Here is a 26,009-nt window from a genome sequence, read left to right as displayed (position 1 = left end):
TTTGCATCATCAACCCCTCTATGACCACTGCTGTGTGTGTTTGATTGACAGGAGAACAAGCTCAAGTTCGGTCAGTATCTGGAGAGAGAGTATCACGTGAAGATAAATCCGTCCTCCATCTTTGATGTCCACGTGAAGAGAATCCATGAATACAAGAGACAAGTCCTCAACTGTCTGCACATCATCCACCTGTACAACAGTAAGTGACCTGGTACTACTACTACTACTGCTACTGCGCAACTGTCTGCACATCATCCACCTGTACAACAGTAAGTAACCTGGTACTACTACTACTACTGCTACTACTACTACTACTTCACAACTGTCTGCACATCATCCACCTGTACAATCCCTTCTTTACACAGTCTGTGTTCATTGCATACATTTAGACATCTATGATTTATTTACAGAAATCTTCTTTCCTCTAAATTGCTGTGTTTGCCAAAAGTAGAGACTATCTATATTTTAATGCAAAAAAGTGGAGCTGCCAAGTAGAAACTGCTACTGCATCTGTGAGTGAGTTGATTTGAGCTGTAAGAGAGAGGCGTTTTGTCCCGTCCCAAATGCCTAAAGCAAGTCTCAACAACATTCAAATTATAGTCTGTCTCTAAAAAGGAGCTGGAAATTTCCATATGGGAATATAGTAAGAGTTAGATTCATGAACATTTTGTATTGTAGTGGTCCCTGGTTACATTCTAAAAATAACCCACAATAGGCGAAATCCATGAAGTAGTCACTTTTATTTTTTACAATTATTATATATGTTTTAAGGCTGAAAACCCCTCACCACACACTTAATACACTTTTATCAGACAGACATTAACATTTTCTCACTTTTCTCTCTTGTTTAATTAGTTAATAGCGACTCTGACGCATATTTCAGTGTCTGTAGTGTTGATCAAGCATTTATGGAAATTTGTCTGAATGCGTTCTGTGCTGTGCGGGAGACATGGAGGAGATTGAGTGACGGTGGTCTGCAGTCCCTTGGTCGGTCGGGACGCAGAAGACAATGCATGTTCATACACTGTAAAAGAGCATGTTGAATTACAATGGAAAAATCTGAGAAACCGGGAGACCACAAAAGGTGAACTACGATATAGCGAGGGACCACTGTAACCACCGAGCACTGAACAGAACAAATGTAATATATTTAATCAGTTGCCTTTGTAATTAAATCTTAAAACTGTAAAGAGACTTCATGGACACCTCATACATTTTTAATAGTGTGGTTAAACCTGCTCTGGTTATTGATTTTTATTTTTATTTTTTCTTTCATAGAAATCCGCATGAACCCGGCCGCCCCCTTCACCCCTCGGACTGTGATCATCGGGGGAAAGGTACACACAAACATGGACACACTTCATATGCTTTGTCCTACATTTAAGCTCCTCTCCTGTAGGCGTCACGATTATCATGGCCAAAATAATTGCGATTAATGATTTTGTCAGAATAATTATTAAACCTGATTTAATATTGAAGTTGTTTGAAATTATAATGATTCATATCCAGAATATTTTAATGTATAAATATGGAACTTTTTCATAAGAAAATTTATATAATTGTACTACACTAGCAGAGAATATTCTGGATAAGATGTTTTTTTCTGGACATTGTGGAGATAAAATGATGATTATCTTTGTGTATGTGTATTTTATTATGGTGTAAATGAATATACATGCATTGTTTCGCCTATAGAATTACCCACAATCACTATTTGTTAGATGTTACTAAATAAATTGTTTGTTCTGATACTACTGCTACTACAGTCATTACTACTTCTTTTACTTCTACTACTATTATTAAGGCCACAGAAGTTTGTTAAGAGAGTGTTGGGGAGCAAACAAGTGTTGAACATCTCAAGGAGCACTGTTCAATCCATCATCCAAAAATGGAAAGAATATGGCACAACTGCAAGCCTACTCAGACATGGCTGTCCACCAAAACTTACAGAACGAACAAGAAGACACTCATCAGAGATGCAGCCAGGAGGCTCATGGTGACTCTGGAAGAGCTGCAGAGATCCACAGCTCAGGTGGAGGAATCTGTTCACAGGACAACTATTAGTCGTGCATTACACAGATCTGGCCTTTATAGAAGAGTGGCAAGAAGAAAGCCATTGTTGAAAACCATCCATAAGAAGTCTTGTTTACAGTTCGCTAGAAGTCATTTGGAGGACACAGCAAACATGTGGCAGAAGAAGCTCTGGTCTGATGAGACCAAAATCAAACTTTTTGGCCTAAAAGCAAAATGCTACATGTGGAGGAAAACTAACCCTGCACATCACTCTGAACACACCATCCCCACAGTCTAACACAGTGGAGGCAGCATCATGCTGTGGGGGCTTTTCTTCAGCTGGAACAGTGAAGCTGGTCAGAGTCAATGGGAAGATGGATGGAGCTAAATACAGGTCAAACTTGGAAAAAAAACCCTTTGGAGTCTGCAAAAGACTTGAGACTGGAGCGGAGGTTCACCTTCCAGCAGGACAACGATCCTAAAGTGACAATGGAATGATTTAAAGCAAAACATATTCATGTGTTAGAATGGCCCAGTCAAAGTCTGAACCTAAATCCAATTGAGAATCTGTGGCAAGATCTGAAAACTGCAGCTCACAAATGGTCTGTATCAAATCTGAGAGAGAAGCCAAGAAAATGGGCAAAAATTTGAGTCAGGTGTGCAAAGACTTGCAGCTGTAAACTGCAGCAAAAGGCAGTTCCACAAAGTAATGACTTGGGGGCAATACTTTTGCATTGTGTTACCTATTCACATAAAATGCAAATTAAAAAATATTTAAATTTGTGGTTGTGACTTGACAAAATTTGAAAATGTTCCAGGGGTATGAATACTTTTGCAAGCCACTGTATATGGCCTCAGGTAAACTAGCCAGGGTCAAGTCCATATGTACTGCTCTAATCCAGATGGCAGTACTTCTGTTGCTGCAACTTCTACTATTATTACTACTGTTAGTCCCTATACTACATTTTGTCTTTTTTTTAATGCACCCCCTTATGCTGTGTAAGTAGTAGTCCTCTGTTGCTCCCTCCAGGCTGCCCCCGGATACCACATGGCAAAGGTGATCATTAAACTGATCACTTCAGTGGCTGATGTGGTGAACCACGACCCTCTGGTGGGAGACAAACTCAAAGTCATCTTCTTGGAGAACTACAGAGTCTCTCTGGCTGAAAAAGGTAAAGTCTGCATGGTGCACTGGATAACTTTTCTGCTTGTCTCCCTGGAGATGTTACTTCTTTGGTTAGAATGTTCCATAGCCTGGCATTAAGTGGTGGTATGGCAGCTTTGTGGGTTTGATCTGTATTTGCTTCTGTCCGTGTCCTGACCAAGCCTTGCTCAAGATCTGGACATGGGCTGATGTTGCACCAGCTTCACTAAAGGATGGGTCAAACTCAAAGGACAAATTTTCTTTCAGGGCCAATCATAGACATATAAATGGACATAGCTAGCGCACTATCCGCTACATTCCAAGCAGCAAGTGCTCATTGGCACACACTTCTGCTCCATCGACTCCTGCTCTAATTCACTTTATATTGAAAAACTGTGTGTCCTCTCTCTGTCTCTGCTGCTTCAGACTCATTTTGTTCTTAAATGTTTGTATTAACCCTCTACATGATCCTGGGGTTTTTATTTCACTATTGTGTCTGTAAATCAAGATATGAACATTAATAAGAGACAACTCAGGCACCTAAACTGAAATGGGCGTTACCTTCACCAGCCTCGCTCTGGATTGGCTTTGTGGTCGCTATGATACTCGTTGTCGTGGCCTTTAACTTATGTAGATTATGCAAACAAGGCTTCTTTCTTTATAAATTTAATGTATTTGAATCATTCCAACATGGCCCGTCTTCCTGCAGTGATCCCGGCCACAGACCTGTCGGAGCAGATTTCCACAGCGGGCACAGAGGCCTCGGGCACCGGGAACATGAAGTTTATGTTGAACGGCGCCCTGACCATTGGCACCATGGACGGAGCAAACGTGGAGATGGCCGAAGAGGCCGGAGAAGAAAACATGTTTATATTCGGCATGAGGGTGGAGGAGGTGCAGGAGCTAGATGAGAAAGGGTAAGAAATATACAACTATTAATGTTACTACTACTACTATTACTACTACTACTCACCCACCACTACTATGTTCTAAGTATAAACATGTTTATATTCAGCATGAGAGTAGAGTAGGGGCAGGAACCTGACTAGAAAGGGTGAGGACAAGTACCACGAGTAAAAGTACTTCTGTGACTGCTGCTGCTGCGACTACTACGACTACTACTACTACACATGTTTATATTCAGCATGAGAGTGGAGGAGGTGCAGGAGCTAGATAAAAAAGTACTATAATATATAATAGTATAAAAGTACTTTTTCTCACCCTATTACTTCCACAAGACACTTAAAGAACTACCATGTAAAATTTCTAGTGGCACTTCACCTCCATGACTCCATAGAGATGGATAGTTAAAAACAGCAGTTTTATACCATTCTGTGGAACATTCAAGGCAAAGCATTAATATCTCCATGGAGACAAACGGGTACCATGCCCACCTCCAACTTATGAGTTAAGTCAGCGAGCCCATGAGCCCACCTAGAGCAAAGATGCATATTTAACGTTTGTCTAAAATAAAAACCCACCTTACATATGTGTGAATGTGGTCTGTTATGAGGGATTTGTGATGACTATTAATATCATCATTATTATCATTATTATTATCATAATCATTTCTCTCCTCTTCAGATACGATGCCATGACGTATTATGAGAAGATCCCAGAGCTCAAACAGGTGATGGACCAGATCACCAGTGGATTCTTCAGCCCCAAAAATCCAAATATGTTTAAAGACCTCACCAACATGCTATTCAAACATGACCGGTAATGCTACTACTACTGCTACTACTACTGCTACTACCACTGCTAGAGCTACTACTACAGCTACTACAACTACTACTACTACTTCTAACTATAACTACGGCTGTTGCTACTACAAACAAACTTACTGTTTTGTTTTCTCATAGATTCAAAGTATTTGCTGACTTTGAGGACTACATGAAATGCCAGGAGCGAGTCAGTAAACTCTTCCAGGTAACACTGTTTAAGAAGGACACTTATATTTACATTAAGGTCAGTGATACAACAGGACAATATTAAGACTTCAAAAAATTTAGACTCTGGCTCCAATTCACTTTACATTGAAAAACTGTGCCCTCTGTAACTGCTGCTGTTAGACTCATCATTTTGGTCTTAGATGTTTGTATTAACCGGCTCTACCTGATCCTGGGGTTATTTTGTCTGTAAATCAAGATATGAACATTAATAAAAGACAAATCAGGTGCCTTCTTACCCGAGATCGCTCCCACAGGTAACAAACAGGTTTGATTGACAGTGTTGCTAAGCGCCCACTCCCTCCTAAACTAGTGATGTGGGCAGGAAGGGGCGTTACCTTCATCAGCCTCGCTCTGGATTGGCTCTTTAGTTGCTATGATATTCACAGTCAGAATTCTAAATATGGAACTCTGCTCTAAATTGGCCACTTTGTCTAAAATAAAAACCCACCTTCACACTCACTTAGTCCACTTCTTTATACAGTCTGTGGGTGTGCATGTAAAAATATGTCCACTTGTCTCTTTTCAGGATCCAGTGGAGTGGACAAAGATGGTGGTCAGAAACATCGCAGCGACGGGGAAGTTTTCGAGTGACAGGACGATCGCTGAGTACGCTCGTGAGATTTGGGGGGTGGAGCCGAGTAACATCAAGATCTCTCCTCCCTGTGAGCCTCTGCGCGTCGACCACCTCACCACCTAGATCCAACATAAAGCTGGGCTCAGAGCATCATTGACTAACCCAAGTTTTTGTCTCATTTCACTCTACAGACACTGCTGTACCCGTCAGTCACTGCACTGTTCTCATTATTTTCTTGGCACAAATACTACAAATGATTGTAATAGGTTGGGTCTTGTGACCAGTTTCTGAAGTTTAAAAAAATATATCTCACTTTGTTTATTTATACGGACGGAGAAGACATTGAACTTTGCTCCAGTTTTGATCCATGTGGAGAGGCCCAGTAACTACAGAGATATTCAACAAAAAACAGGTCAACACATCTGCATCTGACACTTAAACAGCAAATTCCACAGCAGAGTTCTGACCTGACCTCCATCTCAGTTTTGCTTGTCATAGCCTTGCCCAGAATGTTCCACTGTATCGTGTTACACTTTTCTAACTCCGTACAAATAAGCAGAAGTGTTTGTGAGATAGAAAAACACCAGTAATTGAAATAAATGCATGTTTGACCAGCTTAATACCAAAGATGAAGAGAAATGAGTTTATTTGAATTACTCTGTGGACCAATTGTGCTGTACGAAGTGTTTTACAGAATAAGAAAGACATTAAAATCACACAAATCAAAACATAATCATGCAAAAGGTAACAGTCAAAGACAAGAGTGCAGAACTTCAGTCATATGCACAGCTAAACAACCGTTTTGAGCCTGGATTTAAATGTTGTCAGATAACCATAATGCCAGACTGTGGAACGTTCCAGGCAAAGCAATAACATCTCCATGGAGCTGGACCTTCTCCACCAGAGAAGCTACATCGTGCACCTTTAAACTAAAGGAATCCTAGAATATTATGATGTCACATAAACCCAACCTATTCTGAATCATGCAGATATTTCTTTTTACAGTGGAGACATGGACCTATGCTTTTGAGATTTAAATCAAATAAATACTATTTGAAACAAAAGAAATGTTTTTTCTTTTTTAATTCAAGGTTACCATGTTTTTATTCAGAAAACCAATTATATGTTTCCCTAAATATTGCACAGGGTTGATTTTGACATAAAATATTTAAAAATGTGGTCCCGGTAGTTCCAAATCACCAGCCTTTGTAAGATTATCTGAGTTACTCCCACAATAGTACACAGTGTACTACTACTACCACATACATCATAAGACCAGTGAACAATGTAAGAGAGTAAAAGTAGTAAAAGTACTGTTCTAAAGTAACATTATTAGGTATACCTAAATACATTTTAAAGTGGATACTTTTAATTTTGCCTTCACTACATTTGAGAGCAGTATCTGTACTTTCTACTCCACTACATTTTGAACAGGACAGAAAGTATTTTTATTACTGTTTGCTCAATAAACCCTCAGCCTTTTCAGCAGGTCTCCAACTAAAATATACAAATAAAACCAGCCAGAAACAAAATGGTTCAACTGTTTCTGTTGAACAAAATTCAACAGAATTTTTTATCAAAATCATGACATTTGAAGCTTTATTATAGATCTCAAAATCAACATGAAATACTTTTACTTTTTACTCTTTAAGTACATTTTTAACATTTATTGGTTAGATACAAAAGTAGTGCAAAACAATGATTTCATATTGAAATTAATTCAAGTTATAATTAGACAATGTGTTTTCAATGTGTTTCCGTTGCAGATGAGCGTCACCACCGCTTAAGCTTTTCGAGGAAATTCCTGCAAATCAAATTAGTTTAGATTTTAAATGCAATCGTTTTTATTGAACTCATTTAATGTTTACTTTTTCTTTTTTTTCTTTTTTTACTTTTACTCACGTTATGATGTTTGTCAGATGTGGGTTTAAATAAAGGTCACTGTGGTTGTATCCCAGGTCTTCACTGAAGGACACCAGCTCCACCTCGTCCTCTCTGTTTATGTGTCTGTGAGTGCGGACTGAGATATCATACAACTGCAACATATATGTATTAGAATTATCATACAACTGCAACATATATGTATTAGAATTATCATACAACTGCAACATATATGTATTAGAATTATCATACAACTGCAACATATGTGTATTAGAATTATCATACAACTGCAACATATGTGTATTAGAATTATCAGGAAATACTTCAACTAAAACTTCATTTTACAACTTTAACGTTAGCTTACGTCTTTTACAACTTTAACTTATCGCTTACTTTTAGCTTACCTCTTGAGCCATGTAATAAGGCACTACAGTGTCGTCCTTTGCATGCAGTAGGAGCAGAGGACTTGTCAAAGTTTGTAAACTAGAAAAAAAAATAAAATCACAATTATTAAGATCAACATAAATCATGAAAATGACTTTAGAAATCAAACTTTTTAGTTTTTACTTTTTGTCATTTGCAAATTCAACTTTGATCTTTTCCATAATGGTCCAAATCAGATTTTTAAAACCAGGAAGGAAGATGTATGGCTGAAAAAAAAAAAAATTCAAAATCAATTCATACCCAAATTTTTTGAATAATTTTAGGGATGCACCAATCCAGCTTTTTCATTTCCGATACTGATTTCGATACTATAGCTTTGAGTATCTGCCGATACCAAATGATACCAGAGCAGAGAGTAAAAACAACATTTATTTCCTTTAAGCTAAAATAAAAGAAGACGAAGCTAATCCAAATGTGTTATGTTGAGGTTATTTATCTCTTAAGTAAATACAGAACAACTTCATATACTGTAAATCAAAATTTAAACATGAGACTTTCTGGACCAGTAAATAGTCTTATTACATCAATTATACGTCCAACCAGGATATCGTCTGAACCGATATTTGGAAGCTAATATCTGATCCAGCAAATTTTTCAGTATCAGATTGGTGCATCCCTAACTAATTTATAATAAACTAGATTACTTTAGCTAGTGTATCCATGGCAACTACTTCTCTTATTCTTGTATATGCAGCTTGAAGGATGACGGCATCAACAGCAAAGCCTGGAGAGGTCAATAAGAATATAACAGATATAAGATTATAAAATTATTTCGTTTAAACAATATATTGTTTTTAAATACTAAATGAAAAATAAAGCTCATATAATAATTACCTTGCTTTTGTAATCTGACCGCAGCGTTTGTGGCCACCCTGTGTACATAAACACATACATGAATCAACTATGCCCTGTCCTTGTGGATGCAGTTGTATCAATTGTAAAATGATCAAGGCTTTAACCACAGACTGTATAAAGAAGTGGACTAAGTGAATGTGACGTCACCCACAGCATTCAGCTCCAAATGAAGCTCCTCGAGGCTAGCAGTTATAGTGGCCAATTTGGAGCAGAGTTCCATATTTGGAATTCTGACATCATATCATAGCAACCAAAGAGCCAATCCAAAGCGAGGATGATGAAGGTAATGCCCCTTCCCGCCCGCACCGCTGGTTTAGCAGGGAGCGGGCACTTAGCTGTCAATCAAACCTGGTGCTAACGCTTGATCATTTCCTGTTTGGAACACGGTGGCTAGCAGGTTAGCTTTGTCCATTTATATATCTAATCTATAGTTTGAACCAACAAAGGTTTAAGCAGTGTGTTTAATAATAGTCATTTCTGTTTTCTAGTTTTCTGTTGCAACAACAACATTTTAACTCAAAATGCCATTAGTATAATTATTATTATTATTATTATTTGATTTTATTTCATGTAAACTGACCCAGTTCCCAGAGACTGCCCCCAAAGGCAAATCTGGTTCCCTCTGCTGTGCTGCTTTACCCAGTGGTACAGGTAGAGGGCGTCCTTGGTCACTCCTTCTTCAGTGGGATCGCCGCTGGAGTCACCAAACCCTGAACAACAAAGATACAGGATCCATTTAATATCACAGACTTTTTGTTTTCCATTTGATTAATTTGACCATTTCATATATTTACTCAATAAAAATACAAAAACAACCCCAGAATCCTAACAGGTATATGGGTCATAAGTTTTAAATATATATCTTAACTTAACTTATTTATTACAATACTATTATTATTATTATTATTATTGTTATTATTACTATACTGTTATCTAAACATTTGTCAACCAATGTTATAAATGTGTGCAAGTAATAATCTAATTTTACCTCTGTAATCCAAAGAAAACACATGGAACCCAGCGGCACTTAGATTCTGTAACATAAAACATTTGAATAACCAGCTTGATCAGCCACTGGCTTGTCTCCATTGGAATGTATTGCTTTGTCCGAATTACCCCACACTATGGCATTAAAATTACATATCTCTATGAAGACAAGCAAGTGAAGCCACCAGGTCAAGTTACAGGTCAGATCAGTGGGGACGCAACCCCTCTCACAGTAAAGATGCACATTTTCATTTTATTTTTAAGCAAAACAAACACCTGTAATTGAAGAAATGCAAACTAGATGCCATACTGTGGAACATTCCAAGTAAAGCAATAGCATCTCCATGGAGACAAACAGGTGACGGACTTAGAAAAGTGTGCACCTTTAATGGACTTCCAGTGCTGTATAAAAAGAGCTTCACAAACCTTAACCAGGCCGACTCTATGTTTGGCTGCCCTGAAAAAAAAAAAAAAGAAAAAAGCTAAACCAACATAAGTGCTTTTGAAACCTCTGCTCTATGTCTGTGCCTCCACACTCACACTGCCCCAACTGCCAAATGCCTTAAACTAAAATATACATAAACTATTACATTTTAGAATAAAGAATATTTGAAATTAACATGGCCCCCGTCCACCGTCTCACATCTATGGTTCTATACATATACACACATATACCACTCCAGTCAAATGAAGCTCATCGAGGCAAGTATCATAGCAACCAAAGAGCAAATCTGGAGCGAGCCTGTTGAAGGTAAGGCCCTTCCCGCACACACCACTGGTTTAGCAGAGAGTGGGCACTTAGCAATGCTGTCAGTCAAATCTGTTGCTGAAAGAAGGTGCCTGATTTGTCTGTTATTAATGTTCATATCTTGATTTACAGAAATTTAGTGAAATAAAAATCAGGATCATGTAGAGTGGGTTAATGCAAACATTTTAGACCAAAATGACCACGAGCACTTCCTATACTGAACACGGCAGCTAGTGTGTTAGCTATATCCATTTATATATACAGTCCTTTTATATTATGATTGGCAAGGCAAGGCAAGTTTATGTCATGATGCCGGTTTGTCCTGTCCTCCCGTGCTCTCTCCCCCTCCCCTACCTGTGTGTCTGGAGCTGGGCGGAGTGGTCTTCTCCTCCCGTGCGCACCTGGAGCGCATCTGCAATCAGCACCACCTGCGGCTGAGTATTTGGGAGCTGAGCAGACTACACTCGGCACCAGACCGTCCGCGTGTACAACGTGAATGCCTCTAGCTTGTTTGATTCCTGTTGCCTTTTTGCATGCGCTTATTTGGATTTTTGCTACTCTCCAGACCCCTGCCTCTGCTCGCCCAGCTCCAGCTCCTACGTTCCTGTCCTGGTGTCGTCTCCTGCTCGTCTCGTCCTCCGTCCTGTCCTGCTCCCTGGCTGTCGCCTGGTCTCCGCTCTGGTCTCCGCCTGTCCTGCCTGTCCCGGTACTGTGCCCGTCCTGGTCCTCGTCCTGGTCCTGTTCTGCCCGTCTTCCCTGCACCGCACCTGCCTGACCCGTCTTCCGCTCCCCGGTTCATGTACCTGCTTTGTGAACTGTTAAAGACTGTATTTTCACCTCCTGTAAATAAACACTGTTTAAACTCGCTCTGGTCTGCACTTTGGGTCCAAACCTGCCCGTTATGACAGTTTATTTGTATAGCACAATTCGTACATAAGGTAATTCAAAGTGCTTTACAGAATAAGAAAGACATTAAAATCAAACAAATCAAAACATAAATAATCACCCAATCTGCAACTCTCTCACCCACTCGTTTGCACCCTTTAAAAACTCTCTCTTGCACTCTTTAAACACTGTCTTGCTCAGTTTAAGAACTTTCCCATTACTTTTCAAAACTTTCCTGTCACTTTACTATGTCTAATAAAAGTCCGTCAGTCCATGTTTCTTTTGTCATCATAAAATTACCATTAAAGGAGAAGAGGCAGAATAAAAACCTTTCAGTCGTCTGCACAACTAAACAGAACTGTTTTGAGCCTGGATTTAAACATTGTCAAAGTAGAGGCCTGTCTCACATCTTCAGGGAGACTGTTCCAAGTTTTAGCTGCATAAAACTGAAATGCTGATTCCCCATGTTTAGTCCTGACTCTGGGCACCAGCAGGAGGCCTGTCCCTGAAGTCCTCAGAGTGTGAGATGGTTCATATGGCACAAACATGTCGGAGATATACTTTGGACCTAGGCCATGGAGACACTTATACACAAGCAGAGCTGCTTTAAAGTCTATTCTTTGAGCTACAGGAAGCCAGTGCAGAGACCTGAGCACAGGACTTATGTGCTCATACTTCCTGGTTCTAGTCAGGACCCGAGCAGCAGCGTTCTGGATGTACTGCAGCTGTGTTAAGGCTCGTTTGGAGAGGCCAGTGAGCAGGCCGTTACAGTAGTCTAACCTACTGGAGACAAATGCATGGATAAGTCTCTCTAAGTCTGGTTTTGACAGTAAACCTTTGATTTTTGACATGTTCTTTAGGTGGTAAAAAGTTCGAGTCTGAGTCCATTATTACCCCTAGATTTCTAGCCTGATGTGAAGGTTTTAGAGAGAGAGACTGGAGGTGACTGTTGACACTTTCTCTATATTTCTGTGGGCCAAAGATTATGACTTCAGTCTTGTCTGAGTTTAGCTGGAGAAAGTTGTTTTGCATCCACACACTGATCTGTTGGATGCAGTGGCAGAGTGAATCCACTGGTCCATATTCACCTGCTGCTAGTGAGACATAGATCTGAGTGTCATCTGCAGAGTTGTGGTAAGACACATTATTGCTGCGTATTAACTGGCCTAAAAGCAGCATGTAGAGATTGAACAGCAGGGGTCCCAGGATTGAACCCTGGGGCACCCCACGGGTCAGGGACATTTTATCTGATATACATTTTCCAATTTCAACAAAGTACTCCCTGTTTTCTAAATAGGACTTGAACCAGTTTAGTGCAGTACCAGAGATGCCCACCCAGTCCCCTAGTCTCTGTAAGAGGATCCCATGATCCACAGTGTCAAAGGCAACACTCAGATCTAACAGGATCAAGACCGAGACTTTGCCTGCATCAGTGTTCAGGCGGATGTCATTTTTCACCTTGATAAGAGCAGTCTCAGTGCTGTGGTGGGGTCTAAAACCTGATTGGAAGACATCAGAGGAGTTGTTCATTTCGAGGAAGTTAATAAGCTGTTGGTAAACAACTTTTTCGAGGACTTTGCCTAAAAATGGCAGATTTGAGATCGGTCGATAATTGTTCAATATTGTGGCATCAAGACTGCTCTTCTTTAGGAGAGGCTTGATAACCGCAAAGTGCTTGGGAATGTTCCAGATTGAAGTGACATATTAACTATGAGAGTGAGTGGTGACAGCAAACTGTTGAGCACAGACTTTAAAAATTTAGTGGGTAGCACATCGAGGCAGCATGTAGATGAACTCAGACTGGTGACAATCTCTTGGACAGTTTTATCAGTTACAGGTGCAAAGTGAGTCAGCTCTAAGTGTCTAGGTGGGTGCTGGGTTGTTATTTGCGTTGTGGAATTTATGGCATTTTTAATGCCCTGAACCTTGTCATTAAAGAATACTGCAAACTCATTGCACTTAGATGAGGAAATTAGTTCTAACGGCAGTGGAGCTGGAGGGTTTGTTAATCTGTTCACTGTAGCAAACAGGACATAAGTTGTTACTACAATTTCCAATAATGTCAGAAAAATACGTTTGCCTTGTTCTACATAAACTGTGGTTGTACATGTACATTTTTTCTCTGTAAATCTCAAAATGAACCTGGAGCTTTGACTTGTGCCATTCCCGCTCGGCCCTCCGGCACTCCCTTTTCTGTGCCCTGACCGAGTCATCATTCCTCCACGGCGCTTTCTGCTTATATTTAATCATTTTAACCTTCATCGGGGCAATGGTGTCCAGAACATTCAAAACACTCGAAGTTACAGAGTTCAACAAATCATCAACATCAGAACATGAGGCATTTTCAAAGTGTATCATTTCCATGAACAGTGCACCTGTTTTATCATTTATGCTACCTGAAAAAAAATCACACACACAAAACTGGATAACTTGAATAACTGACTAAAGGTTTCCAGAATAGTTTAAAATTATCTTAATCTACAGACAGAACTAGAATAAGACCACATGAAGAAAGTACCATTTGTCTTGAAAATTACCTTATACAAAATGACTTGTTTTTATTATCATTATCATCATTGAAAAAAAAGTTCTACATATCTAAATAAATAAATATGTTAATGTAGCACTAACCACCTCAATGCCCTAGAGACAAAACTGAAGGGTCCCTAGCTCTCCACTCTTGTACTCTTGTCCCACCTGGTTCCTCCGTTGCCATGGAGAAAGATAATAACAGGGCGAGCGTCTATCAAAGCAGCTCTGTACCACTCTGGGCTGGTCCTCCCTCGGGCGGCCTCCCATTGGCTGGAGGGGAGTGTGTGCCTACGAGACCAAAGCACTGCATAAACAAGAGGGTAATGGATAACACGAAGTCACAAGTAATCAATGTGATAAATGTGAAATAAATATGAATATATATATATATATATATATATATATATATATATATATATATATATATATATATATGGGGGGGTGGGGGTGGGGGTGTGTCCTGTATGTATATAGATTTTACCTGTAGCTTGGCCTCTCACAGTACTCACTATAACAAACTATACTTTATTTTATGTCTCATATATCGTGGCAGGTACATTTTCTTTCCAATAATGGGGAGATCTTTGTTCTTTGCTTTTTACGTTAGAAGATTTGAGCTGTGAAGTATTGAAATAGTCATTTCCATGGCAGATTATGTTTGTTTTTAAATGTCTAAATGGCCAGTAAGATCTGAAAACCAGATCTGATGTATACCCAGTTTAGACATGCTTCAGTCCTGGCTTTGGCCTAGTGTACACTCTAACACTAAAAACTGAAAGCCCACCTCTTCTCCCTGGCATTTAACACTATCTACACAGGGTATCTTGGTGTTTTATTGTTCTTTTCCTATGTATCATGTTCGGTGTATATTTGTTTTTTGTTGACATTCATGTGAAGCACAACTGAAGTTGTTTAAATGTGAATGTAGAAATAAACTTTAGTAAAATTGAATTAAATAGCTTTGGTTCTACTTTCAAAGCTGAATATTTAAATGGACCATATCAGACTATTCTCAGATCTAATTTTGTTTCCTCATCTCAAACAGACCTGGAGTTGTGTTTTGTTTCATTCACACATGTTTAACACACAAACCTGCATATTTAGGCTGAGTTCTTCTCACAATCAATCAATGAAAACACTCTGTTCCTCCTTGTGATGTCATCATGTGATAATACAGGAAGTGCTCCACTGTGTTTTTAAACTCCACACACCTTCACTAGAATCATTTGGATCATTTCAGCCATGGAATTGTCAGTCTCTACTGAACTAAACATAAAAGGAGCTGTTAACAAAGCATTTTGAGCTTTGGAGATGTCGACAGTCTAAGAAAGTGTTGCTCAAACATGAATGTGAATGAAACAAAACACAACTCCAGATCTGTTTTTGAGGAGGTAACAGCATTAGAACATGGATTAAAGATACAAGAGTCAGTTCTGCGTGGCAAAGAACCTTTGACAAGATGGTACCTGGTGTGAAATGTTTAAGAACCACTGGTTTAAATAATTAATATATGGCTTTCAGATGAAACATAGACTGTGATAATAAATGTGGTATATAAACTGCATAAATAAAAGTAAGTGAGCGATAAATTATTAATGGATACAACAACAGAATGCACTTGTTCTAGCTGACACTGAACCAACAACTTGCGCATGTGTTCAGATTTTGAGAAAATTTTAAAATAATGAACATGTTTACACTCTCCTTCCTTCATTTTTGAGAATGACATAATCAGCTGAGGGCCCTATTCGTCGTATGGCCTCTTTAACATCCCCAGGGCTGCCTTCCCATTGGCTGGAAATGTTGAGCTAACCTCCTAGGAGACCATAGACACCAAAACACCACCACATGCAAGTAGAGATAACAGAAAACAGCACTGCAGGTCACTAAGAGCAGTCTAAGATAGCTCAATGAATACTATTCCATCTTATTTTCAAAATCATTTGTGCAAAATATGTACAAGATTATTACAATATTATCGATTAATCTACAAAAGATTGAACAAAAGGACCTACCACACTCCAACTGAAATATCTTTTTCAGTGTTGAGGTAGAAATTAACAGTGTGATTCAGGACGTCATTCGGCCGGCTCAGATCAACGCCAAATGGAGCAGAGTCTGGAGAAAATACAAAAGGTAAGTGGAGTGTTAGTGTAGTGTTTGGCAACATGCAGTACAGGGTGGCTGGCAGAGGGTGCTTAGACTAGTTTAAGATTTTAAAGTGATAAATATCAGAATAAAAATTTTCTTTGTAGTCAATTTTTGACCCTTAAGTTGCGGATGTTGTGGAGGATTTTGGACATCAGTATCATAAAACAAAAATACTTAAGTTTGGGGGTGCTCAGTGTGTGAGATAAAACATAGGGGCTGAGGGGGTAGAGGATAGAAATCAGAATCAGAATCAGAATCACTTTTATTGATCCCCGAAGGGAAATTCTCTTAGTTACAAGATGCCACAACCACGGGATAGAATTTAAGAATAAGAATAAAAAGTCATTTAAATAAGAATAAAATTTGTGCAATAAGAATAAAGTGTCATGAAATAAGAATAAGAATAAGTATAGTATGAAGTGCGAAGCAGTGTGAGTGAATACACCTGTGTTTAATGGTACACGTCTGATTCCAGATGAACCAAAACTGGGTAATACGGTAAAAAGTCATCACTATGTTTTTTCTTGATCAGTTTATTATATTTTTCAGTTTCATTGTTTCTTATTAAAAACATGCTTGAGTTTTAAAAGGTGCTGTACCCAACTTTTGCTTTGAAAAAACTTAACTAGTCAATTTTGAGCCCTAATAAGCATCTTAATTGTTCACCACTATGAGTTTATAAATGCTTTGACCAGAGTTACAGTCGCAGTGAAACTAGCAAACATTAGCATTTGCACTTCCAGATTTACAGAGAATTAAAACACCCCATAACTAGTTGCAAACAGCAGATGGCAGTCTCATTTTAACCCTCAACCGCTTTTACAATATATTTGCTCTGGATTAAAACTATCGATGCACTGATACCGATACTGGCATCAAATATCAATAAGATGATATCGTGGTTAGACACTTTAACTGAATGTAATAAGACTATTTACAGACTGACTTTGTCCTAGAATATCTTTAGTTATTTGAAGCATAAAAAAACAGTTACATAACACTATTGGATCTCTTGTGTAATACCCTAATTGTGTTTTAAGGAAATAAGTGTAATTTTCCGTCCCTACACTGGTTTTGGTTGATATTGAATATTGTCAGATATTTAAAGTCAAAATACTGATATCGGTATCGAAACTAAAACAACAACAAAAAAAGCTGAATCGGTGCATTCCTCATTAAAACAGATCAGGTACAGGCCCTTTAAAGCCCCGAGCAGACACGCCAAAAAGTGCAAAAAACATGAACTAAACTGGGACTAAACCAGGACTTAACCAGGACTAAACCAGGACTAAACATGGACTAAACATGGACTAAACCAGGACAAAACTAGTACTAAACCAAGACTAAACCAAGACTAAACCAGGACTAAAGTGGGATGAAAACCGGGGATAAACCAGGACTAAACCAGGACTAAACATGCTGAATCACTGTTTCAGTTTTTTTCTGGAACAGTCTTCCTGAAGATGTGAGACAGGCCTCTACTCTGACAATGTTTAAATCCAGGCTCAAACGGTTCTATTTAGCTACATGTGACTGAAAGGGCTTTATTCTGCCTCTTCTCTTTTGAAGTTCATTTTATGATGATTATTTGTGATCATTTTTGTTTTGATTTGTTGTATTGTGATTTTATTGTTTTTCTTATTCTGTAAAACACTTTGAATTACTCTGTGTACCAATTGTGTTGTACAAATAAACTTGCCTTGCCTTATGTTGAACTATTACTGCCACTACTGACTGACCCATGTGCTGCCTCTGTGATGGGCCCAGTATGACACAGATATTAACCAATATAAACCAGGTCAAAACATTTACATTTGTTGTACAATTGTTAAGGCTATTTCTCACATAGAAAAAGTTGCTGTTCTCCATCTCAGTGTTAAACATCTTTCCAGAGTGTGAACTTGAATCTGTTGTTTAGTTATTGGTTTTAAAATAGTACATTTGGTAAATAAGTCCATCCATCCATTCAATTTCTTCCGCTTTATCCGGGGCTGGGTCGCGGAGGCAGCAGTTTCAGCAGCAGCTCTACTCCGAGCTCCTTCCGTGTGACCGAGCTCCTCACCCTATCTCACAGGGAGATAGAGTGAGGAGCCACCCTGCGGAGGAAACTCATTTCGGCCGCTTGTATCCGTGATATTGTCCTTTCGGTCATTACCCAAAGCTCATTACCATAAATGAGGGTAGGAATGTAGATCGAGAGCATTGCCTTCTGGCTCAGCTCGGTCCGATACGGTCCGATGCAGCGACCGCATCACTGCAGACGCTGCACCGATCCGCCTGTCAATCTCACGCTCCATCCTTCCCTCACTCGTGTACAAGACCCCGATACTTAAACTCCTCCACTTGAGGCAGAGACTCTCCACCCACCCGGAGAGGGCAAGTCACCGTTTTCCAGTCAAGAACCATGGCCTCAGATTTGGAGGAGCTGATTCTCATCCCAGTTGCTTCACACTCTGTTACAAGCCGCCCCAGTGCCTGCTGCAGGTCCTGACTCGACGAAACCATCAGGACAACATCATCTGCAAACAGCAGAGATGAAATCCTGTGGTTCCTGAACCAGACCCCCTCCGGCCCCTGGCTGCGCCTAGAAATTCTGTCCATAAATATAATGAACACAACCAGTGACAAAGGGCAGCCCTGGCAGAGTCCAACATGCACCGGGAATAGGTCTGACTTACTGCCGGCAATGCGAACACAGCTCCTGCTCCGGTCATACAGGGACCCGATAGCCCTTAGCAAATGGCCCCGGACCCCATACTCCCAGAGCACTCCCCAAAGGACACCACGAGGGACACGGTCGAATGTCTTCTCCAGATCCACAAAACACATGTGGACTGGTTAGACAAACTCCCATGAACCCTCAAGGACCCGATGGAGAGTATAGAGCTGGTCCAGTGTTTTGCGACCAGGATGAAACCCACACTGCTCCTCCTGAATCTGAGGTTCGACTATCGGTCGGATTCTCCTCTCCAGTACCCTGGAATAGACCTTACCGGGAAGGCTGAGGAGTGTGATTCCCCTGTAATTGGAACACACCCTCCGGTCCCGCTCCTTATACAGAGGGACCACCACCCCGGTCTGCCATTCCACAGGTACTGTCCCCGACCGCCACGCGATGTTGCAGAGACGTGTCAGCCAAGACAGCCCCGCAACATCCAGGGATTTAAGACACTCAGGACGGATCTCATCCACCCCCGAAGCCTTGCCACCGAGGAGCTTGCCAACCACCTCAATGACTTCAGCCAGGGTGAGTCCACCCTTGAGTCCTCAAACTCTGCTTCCTCCTCCGAAGACGTGACAGTGGGATTGAGGAGATCCTCAAAGTATTCTTTCTACCGCCCAACTATGTCCCCAGTTGAGGTCAGCAGCTCTCCACCCACACTGTAAACAGTGTTGGTGAAGCACTGCTTCCCCCTCCTGAGGCGTCAGACGTTTTGCCAGAATTTCTTCGAGGCCGACCGATAGTTCTCCTCCATGGCCTCCCCGAACTCCTCCCAACCCCGAGTTTTTGCCTCTGCCTCATGTCTCCAACCTCCCCCGGGATATGGGACAAGCTCTCCCAGAGGCGTGAGTTGAAGACCCTGCTGACAGAGGGTTCCACCAGACGTTCCCAACAGACCCTCACGATACGCTTCCTCCCCTCCCAGCAGATCTAACTCACAACCAGGTGGTGACCGGTTGACAGCTCTGCCCCTCTCTTCACCCGAGTGTCCAAGACACACGGCCGAAGGTCGGATGACATGACCACAAAGTCGATCATCGACCTCCGAACTAGGGTGTCCTGGTGCCTCGTGCTCAAACATGGTATTTGTTATGGACAACCTGTGACTAGCACAGAAGTCCAATAACAAAACACTGCTCGGGTTCAGATCAGGGAGGCCGTTCTTCCCGATCACGCCCCTCCAGGTGTAACTGGTGTTGCCCACGTGGGCGTTGAAGTCCCCCAGTAGAACAATGGAGTCCCCAGTAGGTGCACTGTCTAGTACTCCTCCCAGGGACTCCAAGAAGGCCAGGTACACAACACTGCTGTTCGGCCCATAGGCCAACACAACAGTGAGAGACCTGTCCCCTACACAAAGGCGCAGGGACGCCTCCACCGGGGTGGACTCCAACACATGACGGCTGAACTGTGGGGCAATAAGCAAGCCCACACCAGCTCCCCCCATGGGCAACACCAGAGAAGTGGAGGGTCCAACCCCTCTCAAGGAGTTGGGTACCATAGCTCAAGCTGTGCGTGGAGGTGAGCCCGACTACATCTAGCCGGTACCTCTCAACCTCCTGAACGAGCAAAGTGGCATTCCACGTTGCTACAGCCAGATGCTGTGTCTGTGGACCAGGTCGTCGAGACACGCTTCTTCGACCGCTGCCCAGTCCTCTTAGCACCCAACCCCTATGAGACCATCTGTGGGTGGTGAGCCTACAGGAGGGCGGACCCATGTCGGCCGGCCACCAGGCGCTCGCATTCGAGCCCCAACCCCAGGCCTGGCTCCAGGGTGGGGCCCCAGCTGCGCCATAACGGGCGAGGTCACAATCCTCGTTATGTTACTCATCATAGGGATACTGGGAACTGCTCTTTGTCTGACCCGTCACCTAGGACCTGTTTGCCATGGAAGACCTTACCAGGGGCATAATACCCCAGGCAACATAGCTCCTAGGATGATTTGGGTACGCAAACTCCCCCACCACGGTGGCAGTTCAAGGGGGGAGTGGTAAATAAGTCTCACATTGTAAACACAGTGGGTAGATTTCATTAGCTTTTGTTTGCCTATGTCTTGTACTATGCAATAATGAAATGATTTGATTTAAAGAGGTTGAAATGGACACTATGTGACATTTTGAGAGTGACGCAAGAGACTCACCATTCATGTGGAATTTTGAATGGAACACATGAGCTGTTTGTGTAATGGTTATTTCATTTACATTGTAAAGTAAGAAATGAATAGCTCATTTTAATCTCTTAATAACACCATTGCATTCATGTCCGTGTAATCCCTGAGTCGTCCAGGTAGGTCCCAGAGCTTGTGTTTTGTTCAGCTGACAGAATATAATTTTCTTGCATTAATCATTGCATTCAGTAAAAACCTCACCTACACCGGAACCACTTTCTTGTCTTATTTTACAACTTTAACTTAACTTTAACTTGTTTAGTTTGAGTAGATTCCTGCTCCTGTTAGTTAATGGCAACTTCTTATGAAAGCTATATTTTTGTCTTGTTTTGAATAATTGACACACTGCTGCCCGTAATAGATTGTAATGCTTTTTCTAGCTTAGAAAATGGCAGCTTTTAAATTAAATATTTCATTCTTGTTTGCATAGATTTGTTATATTCTAAAAGTAAAATCTGAAGATATAAAGCCTTCTCCTAATCAATCATATTGTATTATTGTAAGAAATTTCCAAAAGCAATATTTTGAATTCATATCTGGGTGAGGTGTCATGCTAAGGACACGACTGTATGCAGCAGGTCAGGGCGAGAATCAATCCTCCAATCCTGTGGTTAACCTGGTGCAGCTCCATAGCCTCATTAATAATCATGTTCATATCAGATACAAGGTAAATAGAAACCTGCCACTCTCACATGTGTGCAAAAGGGCAGCCTCAGCTCAGTGAACAACAGAGATAAAAACACAGCTTCAACGATCACGTTATGTTCAGTGATATGTTTAAACTACATTTAAAGGTGCACTATAGAACTTTTCAGGTTAGGAAGGGTCTGCCACCTACTTGTCTCTATGGAGATGTTATTATTTTGGCTGGAGTGTATCACAGAATGGCATTAAAGGTATTTGTCTTGGATTTATTCTGTTCTAGGTATTTTAATTCCTTAAAATACATTGAAAACATGCTTTCTTTCTGTGAATGTGGTAACCTCTCCACAGATTTGAATTGTGCATCTTGGCCTTGTGTCATCTGCATGCCTCCATGGAAATAAATTAATTTACTAATATCATACGGTGGGACCTTCAAGGCAATAACATTTCCATCTTAATGGAAACAAGCAAATAGCACACCTATCAGAAAAGTTACATCATGCACTTTTAATCAATCTTACAACAAAATCAGCTGAACCACTTGGCATAACTAAGTTGAAAATGTTTGCTTATCTCAACTTACGTAACAAAAAGTAGAAGTACAAATATCATTGAAGTCTTTGGACATAATAGATGTGTTTGCAGCAGTTACACAGCTGTACGTTTAGTTCTGAAATATTGTTTTGTGTTTCACTTACACCAATGAGCAAATATCGCATGCCCCAGGATCCAAGGGAACAGGAACAGTATGACAGGTCCAGAGATGTAGAGAGTGAAGAAAAACACAAGGACTTTCTTCATTTTGTTGCAGCTTTTCAGGCTTTCAAAACAAACACAGGCTCCTATCTTTTCTCAGTTTAAAAAGTCACTCCACAGAGCGCTCCTCCTCAACCCGGCTGAGCTGCAGAACACACAGAAAGGAAGCCAAAGTTCATTTCAAATCAATGGCACATACAGTTGACACAACACTCAAATTTCAAACTTGATTTTGATACTAAGGAATAGACTCAATATTCGATACCGATTCCGATATCACAAAGATAATTAAAAACATATGTTATTTAGACAACAGAAGGTCATTTTAGACATTAAATTGCAGCACTTTCTTATATCTGGCCTTATATCTGTGTAATCCCTCAGTGTCCATTAGATTCATAGTGGTCCATGAGTGTATACTAGTCTATGTGTCTTATACTTGTGAAACATACAGAGATACATCATTATAAACATATTCGGGAAAGGTTCAATTCTTTCCTGTGATTGGGACTTTTTCAGTATCAATACTTGGCCAAATGAGTATCTAGTTTCTATACTAGTTTTAGTATCAATTAATATTTGATTGTTGACAACCCTAACGGCAAACCTACGTCCACCCTAATATATCAACGTGTTATACTGAAAGTAAGTAAGAGTAAAACTGGTCTAAACCTGGACTAAACCAGGACTAGAACAGGACCAAACTGTGTCTACATCAGGACTAAACTGGGCTCAAACCAGGATAAATGTGAACGCAACTTGAAATATATATTAAAAACTAGCCTGCTTTTGCATTTATTTCACAAACTAGGGTGAACAAAGCCATATAAATCAAATGCCATTAGAGGAAGCAGAGGTTCAAGCAGACAAACATGCTTTGAACTACCAAAAATTGTTATAAAAGCAAAGTTTTTCTAGTCACATTCCATTATAAACTTCATAAGGCAGGCTGGCTGATAATGACAACATAATATCTGTCAAAAGATGTTCCCTCCTTTTTAGACAGATTTTATCCACCTCTGCTCAGCCTGACATGCCCGCACAATGCTTTACAACCAGGCAAGAATAACAGGTACAACAGAGCTCCTTATTGTTGGGATTACAGTGTGCTCTGGTTTAGTACAAGGCTGACGATCAAGGAAACATTCGAGGAAACATCCTTAGAAGTTCATAATTCTCAGTTCAACCTCAGCCAACTGCTTTCTACAAAGTGTGAAATGCATGCTGCTTATTATTAATATACCATCTATAAAAAGGCCAAAAGATAGTTTAGTTAGCTGGAAGCATAAATAACCAATACACAAACTCGATGGGCTGCAAAACTAGGAATACACTAACCAGGTAGGCTCCAAACAACCTGGATGTGGAAAAGCTGTTAAAAAACAATCTAAATTTATATCCTAATTATCTAAACTTGTTGAAACTTGGAAAAGCATGCTAATTATAAAAGCTCGAGTTGTGCAGGCTGTGTTGTTGTTCCGGTCTGGAGTCCGCAGGGGGCCGGCTCTGAGCGCTCCGTGGGCCGGGCTCTGGGCGCTCAAACCCGGGGGCGGTCCCTCGGTCACCGCCCCTTCCTCTTCCAGACCCGCTTTTCAAAATCCGCTACAAGCCCCGGGAGGATGAAACAGCGAGCACACAAAGCACAAGGCATCGCACAAGAACATTCCCTGGATGGAAAACTAAGCAAACAACTTTATAGTCCACAAACTTTAACATTTTAACCAAATCTTTCGGGAGAATTCTCCGCAGGAGCTGAGACGTTACGTACCGTTACGAGGAAGTTTAAAAAGTTTGACAAAAATCCGCCTTCAACCTGAAAAAGACGGACAAAAAGAGGGAAACGGGGTATTCTGAGGCCCGTAAACTTTTAGGTGAGTAACTTTATCAAAGGTATTAACAATGAAATCGTTTTTTACAGCGATATTTGCAGTTTAAACGTGCATATGTTGTACATTAAAGTGATGGACGTTGGCTAACGGCTGACCAGGCTGCAGGAGACATTAGCTCATGTTAGCATAGCAATGTTTTATTATGTTATTGTATGGGGGAAAATTACTTATTTATTTATGTATTGTTTCTAAGATTTAAAATGGCTTGACTTTACTCAAATAGAAGATCTGTTGACTTAGTTGTACTAAAAATGAAGAATGAAACATAATTTGAGCCAAAGTTTGCCATGTTTTCAGATGGGTCAGTGATGCAGGGTGATGAGTTTGCACATACCCGCCTTTACATTATAGACAAGTTATCTGTTATGTGTTTTTGGTGCAATATTTCATAAGCAAGACATGGACAAGTACATGAGATTTGCTTGTGTTGTGTTGAGTTTTGCAACTAAAATGAAATATCTCTGACAGATCATGAGTGTAGACATGGCACATGATGATGATGATGATGATGATGATGATGTTTACGTTTACCTGAGCCACACTGTAGGATGTTTATGCTCAGGTAAACACTCCAGGTTTGGTTCTTGTGCTGATGATATAAAGTTCATATTGTTTAAATCAGTGTTTTCCAACCTCTTTTGAGCCGTGGCCGACTTTTTGTTGGTATACAATGGTTCCAGTACACCATCTACAAAAACTTTATGAAATAATACCAATTTAAGCATTTGGTTTTTGTGGGGGTTTTTTTTGTTGAAGTTTGCTTGGCACACCAGGCAATAACTCAAGTGACCCTAGTGTTCCCTGGCACACTGGGTGAAAATCAATGGTTTAAATCTTATTGTACATCGTTATACACTGCCCAGCTCTGGAATCAGGTGGCCTATAATGACACTTTGTGGGTGCTTTTTGCGGGGGCCCTTGAGGAGGGCGTGATGGACTAATGCAACCGAGATTTTTGTCACTGCAGGAGTAAAAACTTTGCTCTACTAAGAAGTTTAATGTACAGTTTCATTTGCAACCCAATAAGTCAAAAAAATGAGAGGACCTACTGTGTGTCCTGCTGATCTCAGACCAATGAGAGTGACTCAAAGATCCATATATGATCAGGCATTAAAGGCACTCCATAAAAAACCCCTTCGTTATCACTACTGTAATATCTTAAGTAAATATAAAATGTTCCGTTATGACTATTTAATTTTTGTATTCAAATCTAAGAAATGTATTTAATTAATAATGTAGCTCTACGTACATTGAAAAAAATGTATTAAACTTTCTTCCGAACAAACTCCCCAATCCACTCAGTCTCTGTTAACCGAAATTGCATAGTTCCAAACAGATCCTCGGCCTTTGTCTGATGGTTTGAAATGAAAAGGTGACTGAGCAAAGAATCAGCTTCAGACTCTGAAACTGTAGATTTGAATAATTTTACTAGAAATTTGAAAAAGTACATTTTATATAATCAAATGTGATCACACCAGTCTAGTTAATTTGTAATGTTCTGTCTCACTGTAAAACCCTGCACATAATGATTTTTAAATATGTTTGGACTGTGGGAAACAAACTGTATTGGACATGGGGACATTTATTGTATTTTAATGCTAATGGTAATGATGAACTGTTTGTCTTGTGATGTAATGAAATGTATAATTTAATGTGCTTTCACCTGC

The 26,009-nt window shown here is 40.3% G+C and overlaps 3 protein-coding genes across 3 annotated transcripts in view; 2 read left to right on the top strand and 1 right to left on the bottom strand.

Annotated features, from left to right (window-relative positions):
* pygl (phosphorylase, glycogen, liver) overlaps positions 1-5,815 on the top strand; it is a 29,753-nt gene extending 23,938 nt beyond the window's left edge. Inside the window, exons 14-20 of the mRNA XM_033987991.2 lie at positions 52-199; positions 1,279-1,337; positions 3,044-3,185; positions 3,867-4,074; positions 4,742-4,876; positions 5,020-5,086; positions 5,636-5,815. Coding sequence (XP_033843882.1) covers positions 52-199; positions 1,279-1,337; positions 3,044-3,185; positions 3,867-4,074; positions 4,742-4,876; positions 5,020-5,086; positions 5,636-5,806 — 930 coding nt within the window. The 3' untranslated portion in view covers positions 5,807-5,815. The remainder of the gene's footprint in view (positions 1-51; positions 200-1,278; positions 1,338-3,043; positions 3,186-3,866; positions 4,075-4,741; positions 4,877-5,019; positions 5,087-5,635) is intronic.
* Positions 5,816-6,306: 491 nt separating this feature from the next.
* LOC117390623 (lysophosphatidylserine lipase ABHD12-like) lies at positions 6,307-23,876 on the bottom strand. The gene is made up of 13 exons (XM_033988399.2): positions 23,792-23,876; positions 22,396-22,598; positions 16,031-16,133; positions 14,181-14,303; positions 10,277-10,307; positions 9,852-9,897; positions 9,444-9,573; positions 8,843-8,880; positions 8,653-8,732; positions 8,132-8,214; positions 7,969-8,047; positions 7,586-7,719; positions 6,307-7,487 (listed from the first exon to the last, which is right to left on the bottom strand). The coding sequence occupies exons 2-13, from the start codon at positions 22,496-22,498 to the stop codon at positions 7,457-7,459; spliced, it is 981 nt and encodes a 326-aa protein (XP_033844290.1). The 5' UTR covers positions 22,499-22,598; positions 23,792-23,876; the 3' UTR covers positions 6,307-7,456.
* A 181-nt stretch (positions 23,877-24,057) lies between these two features.
* Positions 24,058-26,009, top strand: part of nin (ninein (GSK3B interacting protein)) — a 46,749-nt gene continuing 44,797 nt past the window's right edge. Inside the window, exon 1 of the mRNA XM_055231103.1 lies at positions 24,058-24,324. The gene's annotated coding sequence lies outside the window, so the exon portion shown is untranslated. The remainder of the gene's footprint in view (positions 24,325-26,009) is intronic.

This window comes from Periophthalmus magnuspinnatus, chromosome 22 (assembly GCF_009829125.3).
Source record: "Periophthalmus magnuspinnatus isolate fPerMag1 chromosome 22, fPerMag1.2.pri, whole genome shotgun sequence".
Taxonomy (NCBI): domain Eukaryota; kingdom Metazoa; phylum Chordata; class Actinopteri; order Gobiiformes; family Gobiidae; genus Periophthalmus; species Periophthalmus magnuspinnatus.
Note: the sequence above shows the minus strand (reverse complement) of the source record. Positions and strands in the feature narration are given on the sequence as shown.